The sequence below is a fragment of the Pithys albifrons genome, chromosome 6 (genome assembly GCF_047495875.1).
Source record: "Pithys albifrons albifrons isolate INPA30051 chromosome 6, PitAlb_v1, whole genome shotgun sequence".
NCBI classification, from domain to species: domain Eukaryota; kingdom Metazoa; phylum Chordata; class Aves; order Passeriformes; family Thamnophilidae; genus Pithys; species Pithys albifrons.
Genome location: NC_092463.1, coordinates 49,475,619 through 49,490,901, shown reverse-complemented (window position 1 = coordinate 49,490,901; position 15,283 = coordinate 49,475,619). Strand labels below are relative to the sequence as shown.

General features: G+C 45.8%; 1 protein-coding gene across 1 annotated transcript in view; it reads right to left on the bottom strand.

Moving 5' to 3' along the window:
* Positions 1-5,397: 5,397 nt before the first annotated feature.
* The window catches only part of CD81 (CD81 molecule), a 31,484-nt gene continuing 21,598 nt past the window's right edge, over positions 5,398-15,283 (bottom strand). Inside the window, exons 4-8 of the mRNA XM_071558806.1 lie at positions 13,680-13,754; positions 10,898-11,005; positions 9,877-9,972; positions 9,456-9,545; positions 5,398-8,779 (exon numbers count right to left, since the gene is read on the bottom strand). Of these exons, the coding sequence (XP_071414907.1) occupies positions 8,717-8,779; positions 9,456-9,545; positions 9,877-9,972; positions 10,898-11,005; positions 13,680-13,754 (432 nt within the window). The 3' untranslated portion in view covers positions 5,398-8,716. The remainder of the gene's footprint in view (positions 8,780-9,455; positions 9,546-9,876; positions 9,973-10,897; positions 11,006-13,679; positions 13,755-15,283) is intronic.

Sequence of the window (15,283 nt, the reverse complement as noted above, 5' to 3'; positions counted from 1 at the left end):
TATGTGAGCAGAAATTGCAATGAGGAGGGTCATAAATAAGCAAAGCTAGCCAAGAGCAAACCACACACACGTAAAGGCTACCAGTGCTGTGTAACACTGTCTAGGGTGCTGCAGATACAGCAGGAGTGAGTCTGAGCGTAGTGAGGAGCAAGCAAGAAAAGGATGTGGAGTAAATGGTGGCATGTCCCATTGCTGTAAGGCTAAGAGACAAGCAGGGTATGTCATACACTGGTGCAAACAATGGCACTGTCTTGTTTTGACCCCTGGTCCTACGTTAGATCAGGGCCTCAGAGGGGCCGAAGAGGGCAACCACCTCCCTGTATCACCTGGGGATGGAGGAAAAACCCCATTTCTCCGTTTCTAGAGGCTACAAGTTCTCAATTTTTGCCTGGATGCCAAGTACCAAGGTCACATTTGGAAGCTGAATGTACCCTTTTCCTCCTTCCTGTTGTTTTATTCAGAAGATTTAGTACTGCACAGTGTGGAGAACTGGGGATGAGCTGCTCATTCTCTGGCGGCTGAGGACAAGACAGCTTGCAGCAGTGGATATGCTGGTGTGTTGGGATTTTTGCTATTGCTTGGCGACAGCTGAAATAAAAATAATGAGTCAGAATCTGAAGATGAACAGATGGTAAAGTGTTTTTCCTTTGCTGGCCTGAACTGAAGTGGCTTGAAGAGGATTGGGGGCTGGAAGCTGGATCTGAGCTTCAGTTCAGCGACATCATCCAAATGAGCAGGCAGTATCCAGTGTGTGGACTGCAAGGGGACACTCATTTGTGGAAATGGCTCTGTATGTCTGCAGGAAGCCAGTGCGTCCCTGCATGTGGGGGTGGCATGTGCAAATGCACACCAACCTCAGGCCCATTACCCGGCGCCTCATGTTCCCTTCTTCCAAATAAATCTGTCCTTTGGCCCCCATCCGGTGACTGTTTCCACTGCTCCCTGGCAGGCTCCTGCTGCTGCTCCTGTGCTCAGAGCCTGGCGTAGGCGGCTGGCAAGGACCGCTGGCCCTCTCCTCAGAACTATAGGAAAGCAACAGGCAATCCTCAAGCAGTCACACAGATCCTACAAGCCAGACAGAGCAGTAAGATGCATTTTCACCATCTTCTGCTTCTGGAAGAAATATGGAGGTTACTCAGATGTGGCCACATGCAGCTGATGCTGGAGCTCCTGAGGCGACATGGGGAGGGAAAGGATTATTTTACTGCAGACAGAAAGGAAAAGCAGTCATGATCACTGCATCCTTCTCTTCTGGGAGAAGGCAGTCACACCAAGTCAGACTGATAGAGGCTGAAGGAAATAATTGAGTTGGCCTCTCCTATTTGCCAGCAGGAAATCCTACAAGTGGGCCTTGAAATCCCCTGTGGGGTGAGTTTCCAGAATTCAGTTCTTGACACCACCTTTCTTCTACACCAAGCTTTGCTTACCTATTTTACTTTGCACATTCGTTTGGTCCTGGCTCACCTGCAAGCAGGTTTGTGTGGGTATGACAGTGTGTGTATGTATCTCTTAAGGTCTGAGGTGATTGATGAATGCATCTTTAAGGACGAGAGAGGCACCTGTAGAATGTGAGACGCCTTGTAACCAGTAGAATCTTTCCATATATGTTAGGGGAACTACTGACCAATAGTGTACTGGCATGTTATATGTAGAAGTAGATAAAAGTGAAGCTGTTACTAAAAAGAAAGTCCTTTGTCTTCGGTGAGCCTTCTGATCACACTGCAGCCTGAGTTGTCTCTGCCTCCTCGACAGCCACTAAGCTAAACTACATTACCCCAATAGGTCTGATTTATTCCAGTGCTGTTTACCTATATTGGTGCTATTTCCCCAAAAAGGTAACTACATAAAATTAGACCCTGTGGAATGAGTTTTAATGCAGGTGAGCTATGAAGGTCTTTATCAATTTGATTCCTCACAATAACAATGTTATTGCCAGCCTATAGATGACTTGTGGGGAGACCCCAAAAACCCTTTTCTGTTGGAGACATTTCATGTGTGGTAGGGAACTAAGTTCTTTACAAGCAAAATTCATACTCTCTGCTATTCCTTGAATTTTTAAAAAGAAACAAACAGTTGGGGGTGTCTGTTCATTTTGATTTAGCTACAGAATATTTCTACTAAAAAACCCCTTCTCCTAATCTTGCTGCATTTTTCTTTTTCCTGTCATTCCCCCAGCATGCCTGATACTAACAGCAGTAATGAAGGGCAGAAAGAAGTCAAGGGAAACAGTTGAAGACCTGGACATTTACATTAACAAAAAATTCACAGGACCCTAAAGCTCCCCAAATCTCTTGTATAAACAAGACCTATGGGACCTTTATTAACCAACAAAACTTTGCAGCCAACACTAAGCTTTGCATTAACAGCGCTAACCCATGCTGGAGGAAACCTCAGCAGTTTACTTAGCCAGCCGACAGGGTGTTGTCTATGCACCATCTTGCCTGATCTAACACTAACACCTCTTCAGTACCCAGCAAAGCTGTATTTTGACATGAGGGAATGCCCTAGCAAAGCAGGGCCAAGAAACACTTTATTTTCTTTTTTTTTTCCAAAAAAGGAAAAGGTGTGATTAAACTCTAATTAGAAATGTTACTTGCAACCATTGGCACTTAAGTTGGGCCATATAAATCCCGTGAGAAACACCAGGCAGTCTGTAGTAGCACACCTGTTGCAAAGTTTATGTACCCTCTAGTGTGTCTGCAAGTGTGAAAACAGCGTGGGTTTCAGTTATGTAGCAGTTTTAGCATCTGGCAGGTGTTTTCTGTTCGCTCCAGGTCCCTGGGCACTACAGGGTACTACATCAGGCTGCCAAAATCAGACAAGCTGCCAGAGGCTGGCTGAAGAGGTTGCACCTGAATAGCATTTGTGTGTCCTCCTGCTTAGGTTATGCCCTGTGAAAGGTAATGTGATGCTCTCCAGGCTGAAACTGAGGAATGGTCAGCTAAAAATATGCAGTCTCTATCTAGTTCAGGTGTACAGTGTGGCACATATGGGACTTGAGGTTCCTAGCCTGTGTCTTTACCACTAAATCAAGAGCTGGTCAAGTAGTTGTTTCCCTTTCCCTTTCAGCACCCACTGGTAGCAGTTTCCTCCCTGGGAGCTGTAGTTCCACTCTTGCTGACTCTCTGGTGCAGCCACAGTTCACAGCCCTACCATAGCCCTGACAGTGAATGAGATTGTTGAAAGACTAATCTTTTTTCAGAGCAATCTTCTCTGTTGTCAGCTGCTTTGCCCTCGGAATTTCAGCTGGAAGGGCCACGCTGCCATGTCCAGCACTGGAAATAGTGATTCAGAGCAGGAATGTGAGCACAGACACTAACACAGCCTTCATCACAGAGCCCAGCAAGCAGAGCTGGCAGGCAGAGGGAGGGTGCAGCCAGATCCAGCAGTGTGGGTGCTTTCCTCTACAGAAACCTCCACCATAAAAAGCTCTGGCATGGGAGAGCTGTCTGGTTTTATACCTTTCTGTCAGAATATTGCAAACCTTGCTTAAAGCTTAGACAACCTCCGATTAGAAAATGGAATAAGCAATTTATAAATTAGTCACAGCTGTCTTAGTAGGAAACAATTAGGCACATTGCTACTTTAAAATCAAATAGTCCAGAAGAGGCTTATGAAATACAGCCTGCCAAAGCAAAAAGTACCTTCAAAACTTCTCATTAGAAACACTTTAGGGGGCTTTAAAAAGTAAAAAAAAAAAAAAACAAAAAAACAACTGTTTGGGAGAGAGGAGGAAAAAAATTCCACTGGAAAAAAATCCCTGCTTAGTCTAGTTTAGAAAAATTCATGCCTATATTTTTATTTTTTGAAAATTCTTGTTTCATTAAAAGAAAAAAAAAGATTCCACAGTCATATTCCTAGGCATCAGAATTCCACAGTAAGGTCTCCAGTGACTTTTCAAGTCCTTCAGACCTCTGAAGAAAAATGTTAAAGAGAAGCGCAAGCCACCATTGTCTGTTCAATATGAGCATAATCAGGCCACAAGCATTCCATGCGCCCCTTCCCCTCACAGTTGGCTATCTGTGTGGCGTCACATGCTCCTACATGGCAGGACTGTTGTTTTCCAAGAATAACCCATATCTTCATTCAACAGCACCTTAAAGGGGCCTGGTTTGCCTAGTCCTCTCTCAACATCATGTTCAACTCCTCTAATATTTAGACCTCAAGTGCAGAGGGGACCGCAGAGGGAAGGTTTAAGATTCCAGCTACACTTCCAGGCTGAGGTCCCCAAGGGACACACCCTGGATGCCAAATACTGCCGTACTTTGCCAGTTAGTCTCTACTATTGTTTCTCCCATCCTGAACACCAGCCTCGGTCTGACAGTGACTCGTATCAGCTTAATCCTAGCTCCAGAGGCAGGAGTAATTTTATCCCCATCTGGAGAAACAATGCAGTGCCAAAATCCAAATGTTTTAAGGCATGAAGCAAAGAGCATCACATTCATAGGAAACCACCTAGAGGGTCAGCTGAGGACGGCATTCCCTGCAGCCTGAATTTTACCTGAACACGAGGATGAGACAAGCCTGTTCCCTTGGAAGACATGGCAGAAATCTGTACGCGATGGAAGGAAACAAGGTCTGACAACACATCATTAAAAATCCACTAACAAGGGTGATTGCTTTGTTTCTTTATTGTTTTTAAATATCACTTTTTTTTTCTTTCTAGAAGTCATTATGTCTGACTCCGTTAACATTCAGGTAAACAAGTGAAAGAACAACAGATGGGCATGATCTTGTAGCACAGGCACAGCCACTGGGAGCAGGACTTGCCTTTCTTTGCCAAAGCTGAATGTTACTCTCCCTCCTCTCTGTACCAGCATGGGTGATGGCTGGCAACCCTTCTGGATATTTTTCTTCAAACACAGCAAGAAGTCGAAGACAGGACAGAGAAAGGCAGGCAGTTGTGGGATCACAGCACTTGGCCTCCCACCTTGCTCTCAGCCAGGCTTTCCCCTGATGGTGCAGAGAGGCAGGTGGGGGCAGCAACAGTGGCATGACCAGACCATCCACAAAAACCAGACCAGCTCCTGGCCAGATAGCAGCAGAGGGCATTTTGGGACATTTTCATTCACCTTAGGAGAAGCCCCTTGAGTGCATGCAGTACTGCCACCTCAGTCCCCCTTAATTTCAGCACAGTCACTCTATTTAACAATCCGCATTAGGTCCCCACAGCTGTGCCCCCCTTCCCTTGAAGGTGGGGCACAATTGCAGCAACCACCATTGCTGGCAAGCAACCTTTTTGCCTTCCCTCAGCACCACTATGGATGCATCCCCAGCCTGCCTGCAGGCCCCCCCTCCCAGAGGCTGTAAAAGCCCATGCTGTTGAAGCCTGGTTCACAAAGCATCCTGGTGTTAAGGTTAACTGGTTGTAAAATTGCAGCAGTTTGTCACACTATGCACACTATGAGAAACGTTTATTGAATTGATTTTCATTTCATTTCTTTAAAAAAAAAGGCAGAAAGAAGTTAAACACACTGCTTTGTGGCATGCTCCACAGTATGAAAAAATCACAAGCATTCAGTTAAGCTGTTAGCAGCTCTGTTTGACCTTTCAATGTGGTCTTTGAACTCGGACCAGAGAGCTGACACTCCTCCACCAGCCTCTCTCCTCCTCCCTGTCTCAGCTCACAGCCATTTTCTCAGCTGTCCCTAGCTCCAGGAGGGATGCTTCCATGGAGAAGGAGGGGTTTGTATTTACAGCCTGCGATTTAATCTCTTTTTCTGGGGGGTTGTGAAGGGGAGCAGTACAGGGCACCATGTTGCACACAAATGCTAAGGTATACAGGAAAGCAGCTGAGGCAGAACAGGGGTCCTACTCAGTAGTTTTTCCCCCCTTCACCTCAGCCAGCTTTGGGATTGACCAACTGCCAGAAGAGCCCTGCGGCTTCTGGATCATGAATGCTTGGAATAAGGCAAGTCCCCTCAGCCCTTCGCAGCTCTTTAGTTTGTATTAACTCAGGGCCAGCTTCACAGGAGACACAAATGGTTAGTTTTTTCTGTGAGGGTTTCTCAGTTAATTCATCATTCTTATGTGTGACAGTTCCTTTCTGGCCCTGTTCTCCCAAGGCTGATCCCTCCTGTTACAGCTAATGACCATTCCACTGAGTGTGGAGATTCAGTAACTCTAAAGAAAGCATTGCCCTCTCCCTGCAAACATCTTTCTGTCCCCTCTCTCATGACCTTCCCAGCTGCTAGTTGTTTCCTTCCTTCAGCACCTTTCCTGCAGCAGCCACAGGAACAGAAGGCGGCCCAGGAAGCTGCCTCTAGAGCTCTCCACAGTGACAAGCCATGTCTGAAATGAGTCAGAGGGCAAACTGTAGCCGCTGCAGGACAGGGTCTGAACAAACTCTTCCTCCCACAGCTCTCAGATTTGCTCTTCAAGTACCACTTTCTCCCAATTGCTCCTGCCTGGGACAATCCAAACCCCTAAAGGTACAATGTCCAAGGACACACCTGACCTGGACTGAGACCCAGTCTGTCTTCAAACAGAGCTTCGGCTACATACACAGCACTAACTGAATACTGAACAATATCAAAAATATGGTATAAGGAAAGAAAACAGAATTGAAATGCTTAATGGCATATTTATACACATTTATCAACAGTCAACAAAAAAGGTGGAAAGTTACACATCCATTCTGTATGCTAACAATCCTGATGCACACAGATGTAAACACACGTGCTTGGATGATGCATATACATATATAGCCACATAGCAGAGTAGATGACCTGAAGGAGCTACGCTAGGGAACAGGGGAAGGGGTTACCTACTGCAAAACCTCATCTCATTCTCAATGTGCACAACATGGACATTCAGGGCAGTGTTACTTTAAGGCTATTTCTAAGGCTGAATCTTTTCTTGTCCAACCTCTCAATTCAAAGATCTGTTGAAGCACTTCCTCCTCTTACCCAGCACTTGATATATATATATTTATATATTTTTATCTATATACTTTTTAAAGGCCCTATATACTAAAAGACAGGAAGAGGAAAGGGGGGAATTGAAGGGAGGAAAACTCGTGAATGGATCAGTTTGCCCCAGTGCAAGAATTTTCCATCCAACAGCCATGGCAGCCATGAGCAGTGGACAAGGTACTTGTTTAAAATGATCAGTGATCATGGGTCTCTCTCTCCATCACATCTGAAGCTCTTTGTTTCAACAGAGAGAGCAAGCAAAATACTTTAAGAAACAGAAATATTCCTGAAGTGGGGAAAGTGATCACTAATTTAAACTCCTCCCCTTACCTCCTACAAGGTGGCAAAAAGCCGAGAAATACTGTAATTTCCAGCTCAAGTGCCTTTACAGCTAAGGAAAAGGGTTTGATTAAAAATATATATCTATAGAACTATACATATAGATCATCTTTTTAGTGACATTCTGATTTTATTACATAGCTCCTGGGTCACTCTCCCTCTCTATCTACATGGTAATGGAGTGGCATACAAAGGAAGCCAAATACATCAAATTGATAACCAAAATTACCAGGTCACAAGAATGTGTTTCAACTGGTACGATCTAAACTCCTGAATTCCCTTGGTTTTATAAGCTGATCTGTCATTGATATAATTGGAAGGTCTTAAAAATGAACTTTTTCTTCAAAACCAGATTATGACAATTTCCCAGCAATGTAACAGTGTGTGACAATATGCTATAATTAAGGAAAATTTAACTGAACAAGAGAGTGATGCAAAGATGAAATTTTAATGATGTATGCATATGGTTGGGAACACCCACGTGTCATCCTGCAGTATATAAAAGCAGGATTTCTGAAGTCAAGGACTTTTTTTAAATTTTATTTCTTTTTTCAATATAATTTCTATGTCACCATTAGCTTAACAGTGGAAACCTGGCATAAAACTAGACTGTTCCCAAAACACATGTCTATAATGAAACACTGAAGGAGGTTAAAAAAGTAATTTATTTCAGTTTATATTTGAAAAACTGGGACTAAAATTCACCTTTTATGTAACAAATCAGTGGAAATTATTAAATTTATAAAGTTATAGCCTCAAGGAAAAAAAAAGAAAAACACAAACCCAAAAACATTTTCACTCTTTAGAGATTAAAAAAAATTTAAGCGTGATTTCTGTTAAGGATTAACCTAACGATGCAAACAGGTTGGAGAGGCACAATGCACCCATGTTTCTCCTGGAATACATCGCACCCAGGTGACAGAAGCTGTTTCTCCTCTCCTCTCTCCCAGGCTTCAGGCACTCAGCCAGGCTTTCCTATAGACAGCTTGAAAATGCCAGGGAGGTGGGGTAATGGTTGGAAAAGATGAGTACAAACTAACAAAACTACTAAAATCTGCTTCAATAACCAGTAAAAAAAGTTGGTAAAACCAAGGCAAAATTTTTCTGATAACACGCTGCAGCCTTCTCCTCTGCACACCTTCCACCAACATTACTTTTCAGTTACTGGGGGTGGGGAAGGGGGAGGAAAGACTTGATCTCCTGCTACAGCAGCTTTCCCATCACACAAAACTGATGTGTAACTAACTCAGCCACAAAGATATGGGAAAGTTTTATTTATTAAACAAAAAAAAAAAGTACTTCAAAATAAAAATGGTAAGTACTGTATAGTAATATTGGAAGCATTTATATACATAGTTTTCTTTGTCTGTTGTTGAAATGTCTCCTGGTCACTTGGTGGCACTTGGGGCCCCCTCTAGCGCCGTCTTCACTGCTCCCCCCTTCCCCTCCCCTGCTCTCACGGCTCAGTAGACGGAGCTGTTCCTTATGCCACAGCACAGCACCATGCTCAGGATCATCTCGAAGATCTGTTGAGAGACACAGGGACACCAGTGAGGCGCCAACCAGTATGATGCAGGAGCTCCCCCCCTTTCCAAGGTGGCCGACTCCACATAAACACTCTCATGCCAGAGATAAGGGCGGAGATGCTACATCTTTGCTGCTGTTTTCATTAGGAGTTGGCCAATTTGAGATAAGATGATGTTCTCCTGTCTCTCGCTGGCAGCAGTGGTGTTACCATATGAGCTTCCTGGCTGTCAACTACACAGCAAATGCCTGTAGATCCCTTTGGCTTTACAGCCCAGCCTTTACACAGGTGCTGGGTTACCAGCCCATACCACCCACCCCTCACAAGAGAGCAAACCCAACATGGCAAAGCAAGCAAATTCCTTCCTATGGCTACAAAACATGGCAGCCTGTGAAATGAGTGGTTTTTGGAGGCAGCAAGCAGGTTTCAGTGGTGCTCTGTCCTTCTGGATGGGCTTGCAGGTGACTCCTGCTCCACTGAGCTTGGCAGGTGCCTCTCCTAACATCCCAACTCCATGGAGGGATAACAAAGTCCTCAATCTCACCATGTTCAGAGCAGCTGAAGTGTATAGGGCTGGTGCTGCATGCTGAGCTGCAGAGGCATTTGGAGAAGAGGGATAGATCCAGCACAGCTGGAGGAAGACCAGGATGCCTGTCCCGCCATGCTGTCATGCTTACCATGATCACAGCAACCACAACTGCAGCGATACCAATCAGGTACAGCTTCCCAGAGAACAGCTCATCGATTTTTTTGTGGCAGCTTGTGTCCTGGAACAGAGAAGCACACCAGTCAGACTGCCAGCTTTCCCCTCACCTGCCCCTGCCATCCAGAAAGGCAGGTCGGCTTTCTCCCAGTCCCACTTATGTTCCTAGGTTCTGGCTCCAGGACTTCCCACCAGACTTCAACCCTCTAGACCTGCCAGCTGCCTCAAGCAGGAACAGCAACCAAAAGCCAGTGGGAACCTTCGATAAACTAGTACACCATCCGCAAATAATTCAAACCTCTACCCTTTATCTAATTCCCAATAAATCCCCACATTTTCTTGGCAGCTGAGGTTTCTTGCAGCAGCTGTGCTGACTGAAGAGCAGCTGTGCCTACCTCAAAAAAACTTTTCAGGGAGTCCTTTTGGCAGAGGTCATTCCTCCACACAGGAGTGAAAGTTCCTGTTGCAATTCCAGAACCACAGCAGTCCAGCTACATGGAGAGAGGCAAAAAAAAATCAACAAAAAACCAGCATCAGCAGACAGCAAACACTCATGCAAGGCTCTCCCCACCATTACATATCCTTAAAGGCACCCAAGACTGAGGAAGCATCTTGGAGGGGGAAAAAAGGGAGAGCAGTAAGTCATCAAATTAACTCTTTTTTTCTTTACATGCAATGCAGCTACTTCATACAATAGTCCCAGACAGATCTGGCACGGCTGTCCTGGAGAAGCGTGAATCCAAGTCTCTCCAGAGATTTTGTTTCCTGCTGAATATCAGGATTAGTTCCTCAGAGCTACATCCTTCTTCCACTGAATTCTGTTTAAATTACAAGTACTGAGGTAAATGAAAAGCAACTTAATTAGAGCTTGGGCCAGACCTCCCAGCACAGTGTGAAGGACAGAATATTGAAGATAGTACAACTCTGTTTCTTGATATGTAGGAACAGCAAATTTGACAGGCTAAGACCTGCATGTAGCATCATCTGCTTTAGACTCTGCTTTCCCCATTCATTTTCCTGACCTCTATTATTAATTCTCCTTCCTCCTATGTTCTCGTTTCTTCTGTCTGCAAGAAACTTCTATGGAGAAGAGATTTCTACGTGGAACTTAGAAAGCAGGCAGCAAAATCCCAGTGCTGTGAACATATTTGATCCAGTTCACTTCTAAGCATTGAAAATCCAGTGTTGCCTTCATTCCCTGCCTGAGGACTAGTAATTTAACTTATTGCCTCTGTCTCAGTGGGGAGAATCATCAGCTGGGTACAGGGACAGTTGCTCACCATGACTTACCCATGGAAAAACTGCCTGCAGAAGTTAACTGGGTATAATCTGCAGAAAACCCTATCCCTCAGTGCCAGCTCTAGCCAAGTGCATGCAGGCTAAGCAGGACATGCAGCAAGAGCACCAACATCTTACCGTTTCGTGAAAGGTCTTCACTACAGCTTTCGCGTTGTTCGCATCCGGTTCTCCCATGAGCGCCTGTTGAAGTGCTTGATCATAGAACTGCTTCACGTCTTTGGCTATCTAGGAAAGACACAGGAAAAACTCCCTTTCAGCCAGAGGAGGAGGGAACCCATCCAGCCTGAAGGAGACAGGTTCCCTCTAATGGCACTTGCAGTAAGATGAACAGTTTTTAAATAGATTAGGACCCCATTCACTTGCACAGACATGTGAAAAACCGCCTGTCTTTCATGCGGCTCAAACCCCTCCAGCTGTAGCATGTTACAAGCAAAAAATATTAAGAACCTCATCCACCATCCAGCACATTCCAGCCAACGCTATCCAAGGGCTCCATAAGCTCTCTCTAGCAGATAAAGAGAGACAAGTCCTGAGGGTGAACCACAAGATCTGAGATAGCCTTCAGCTCAAGTGAATGTGCTGCTGGGCTCAGGAATGCAGGAACAGCTTGTTCTGAACTACTCAACTTGTGGAGACAAAGCAGGCAGGCAACATGTTTCCCACTGAGGCTGCCGAGGCAGGACATGCTGGAAAAGTCAGGAGGAGGTGGGGTGCGGAAGCAAGGCTGTCTGTAGGTATGGGCACCTCGGCTTGCTGGCTTGGAGGGGATGGCAGGAATTTGGGAGAGATTGCACACTAAAGCCTAGTCAGGCAGCTTGTTTGGGTCAAGCAGCTTAGGTGCATTTAGAGGGATGTCAAACTCTGGCTGGGTCCCTATTTGGAGCTGGGCATCCCTGTCCTGTAAGTGGTTTTGTAAAAAGTCTCATCCATACTCTAACTCTGCCACAGGCTGGTGAACTGCAGCTGCCCATGGGGGGGTCTGCTCCACAGCACAAGAACCTCCTAGATATCAGGGAAACTGGCCTTGTGATTTCTCCTCTAACACCTTCCAACCTTCCAAAATTTGGGAGAGACAGAGGAAAGGAGGATGTGCAAGAGAAGGAATAAAAGCCTGCATGAGCAAGAAAGGGAAAATGCTTTCTAGGACATCTGCTCTTGTTAGCAGAGACGGGATTAGCACATGAAAAAAGAAACTGCATCAAGAAGGAGCATGATTTCAATCAATTATCCCAGAATTCCTTTGTCACTGCTCAAAAAAAGTTTGCCTTGGAAGGTGATGGTCTCTGATCAAACCATTTGATTCTGGTATATGAAAAAGATATAAAATAATCCTACTGAATCTAAAGCATCTCCAAGATGGCAGGCTGAGGGAGAGACTGCCTCCAGCTTTGTGGAGGAGTGTCCCTGCTGGAAGCAGCTCTTGATGGCTGGGATCATTCAATTCTTTCCTCCCAGGCTGCATGCTCCCAGCCAAGGCAGGGAGAAGCAAGCTTGTGAGCAGGGACTTCAAAACAGCTCATTCATCATCAAGGCTGCAAAACTAGCTGATGCCAACAGACTGCTACCCCTTCATTTTAAACTGCAAAATTAATTTTAGGGGCTGAGGTCATCGCTCTTGTATTAGCAAATCCTAAATTTCTCAGCTTTATGCTGTGGATGGCCAAGCACCTTCTCCCCAGGATGGAACACAACCCATGAGGTCCCTCCTTACTCAGTCTTCACTTTTTTTGCTGTTGATTGCAGTTGCACATCTTGGACTCTTCAGGATTCACAAACTAACATCTGCAGGAGGCACAGTCCCTCTGCAGAGGTTAATTAGTTCACTAAAGTTGCTAGGAAACAGCACCCTGCCTGCATAATAACATGTTTAGCCACGGAAGAGTTTATTCCAGTGAAGTCACGCTCTCTCCCGCTGAATGACTACACGGGTGTTCCCATTCAGGCCAAGCCTATCAGCCATGAACTATATGCACGTGAAAGCTGAGCAGGCCACCACCTACTAACACAGCTGGGTTACATCTTTTAGTAAAGTAAACACATTTCCTACTCTGCCAAGAGAGTCTAACCTTGGCTTTGAGCACAAGCAGTCCCCTTCTCTCCTCCAAACCCTCAAGGCCTAGTGATCAACAACCAACCTGCTGCTTGCTGCAGCACAGCCATGGCTCCCATACACAGATAGTTTTGCACTTCAAGACCAAACTGCATGTATGTGAGCACATGTGACTGTAGTGAAGGGAAGGTGAGCAGAAACAGAAGGTGAAAAGCTACAATTTTTACTTCTACCTTTTAGCTCATCCCCTCCAGCCAGAAAACCTCATCTAAGCAGTCTCTAGCCGGGTGCCTGGTACAGAAACAGGATTTGTACCCCTTGTGCATGCACAGCTTACAGATCAGCAGCAAGCCCAGTCCTGGCAGATAAATGGCCCAAAGCAGGTTATATGATACTGGTGAAGAGCAGGAAGCACCAAGCAATCCCATTAATGCGGGCAAGAGCATTACGATATTCCCTCCCTTTGGCACTATGTGGCTGGGTTCACTCTTTGTTCCTTGGCACCTAGGATGTGTAGATGGCTTTCCTTCATGACTTCATGCATGAATCAACTCACTCTGTAACTGACGGTGTGGCAGCAACAGAGGACACCCAAGCAAGACAGGCTATTTTTATTCTAGACATTGCACTACATACTCTAAGGGGCAGCTGTTACTGTCAAGTGCTCATATTAAAGTTCAGCAGCCTGGCCAAGGGGAGTTAGGTGACCTGCCTGGGTCACAGTGCTAATCCAAGCCCCCACGACTCAGTCTGGGAGCAGCCTGTAAGCAGAATAGCTCATGTTGGGATTTGCTGTGGTTCTGCCCAGGCCTCCCAGTCCCATAAACACAGGTATCAGAGTCATCTTACTTGGTCTTTGTTGACAAATCCCCAAATTCCAGCTGCAACTTCGCAGGCAAACAGGATCACCAGGCAAGTGAAGAACTGCAAAGACAAATCAATAAAGGGGTCCTTAATGTATCTGGCTACAGGCAAAAGCAGCAATTAGGTGGGTAGAGGTATGGTTCTACTGACAGAGATCAGAGCAGATCATCTGACTTCAAACCATTTTTTCTCTTATACACATACTTAGCCCATACTCATTTTCCCATAACTCACTGGATGCCACCTCATGTCCAGACTTCCCACTGGGATGGTTGAGCTGGGATTACCAAAGCCTTTCCCACAAAGGGGCTGGCAGGGATGAAGATGCCTTGTGCACCATGAGACATATTGCTCCTCTGCATACACCTGCAGGACCCTCCAGACAAGTTTCCTGCTCTGCCACAAAGGCTCCAAGGACAGGACTTGCCAGTGCAGGGTTAAAAACACATTTCAGCTGCTGAGGATCTGGGAGTGTCAGGGTGTGATTTATGACCAGCTTTCTGGCGTCCATAGCCCTGCAAGGCTACTGCAGTTTTTTGCACAAATACTAACATTGACATTTTCCCACAGTCCCACCCACTCTGTGCAATTCCAGCAGGCTTCCCTGCCATCCCCCCAAAGACTCCCTCCATCTTTTTCTTCAGATACCAGGAACACATTGTGATGGTTAGTCTGTTAGACTGGGAATGAGAAGCTGGAAAGCTTCAGAGTCAGGTGAGAAGGCACAGAGAGGCACACTTCATATGCAGCCAACATCACCTCTGTGACACTATCACTCAGTGACTTCTTTCTGGGAAATGTCCCAAAGTGGCAGAGATGCCACAGAAATAATGAAGCAAAAGCCCCAGGCTCCTGGGGAGTCCCTGTTCCAGACACACTCAGGACATTTTCTTCAACAACAGAGGAAACAGGAGGTTCCAGAATGATGACATTACCTGGCTCTCATGTGCAAGAGCAAAGCTCATCAGCAAAATGGAAACAAGACAATTAACCTGACAACAGGAAAGGACTTCCAGCATCCTTGTCTAGTTCCTGAACAACCAGTTCCTATGTTAACACCTATCTATCCCTGATTCTGTAGGAATATCTTTGGGGGACTGGGTCCCACATCTGCCCCAAGGACTCCTATCACCCTAAATGGTGGGTGTGATGCCACTGTAAGTCCCTGGTTAAGTACTAGGGCTCACTCTTGCAGTGGTTACCCACCAGTGAAGGATGCCTTGTTTATCTGAGATTTGCAGCTACAGTTCTTCAGTCTCAGTCCTGCAGACTCAGTTCTTCAAGCTGGCTGCAGAACGTCAAGAGATGCACCTTGATGCTATGGGAACACAGTGATGTTCCTGGCCAGGCAGCTTTATGTGCCCCAGCCCCTTCCGAGGGAGTAGAGCCTGATCCATGCCAAACGGCTCCCTCCTGCCTTCTTCAGGTCTTGTTGCTCAGCTTCCATGCTGCCTTCAATGCAGGATTTTGAAGTGTGGAGCTTCCTTGTACTTCTACCTTTTGCAGTAAGTCCATAGTCACTCCATCAGCTAGCTGCAGGAGCAGGCAATGTGGCTGCTTCCCTGCAACACCTGAGAATGCTGCCTGGA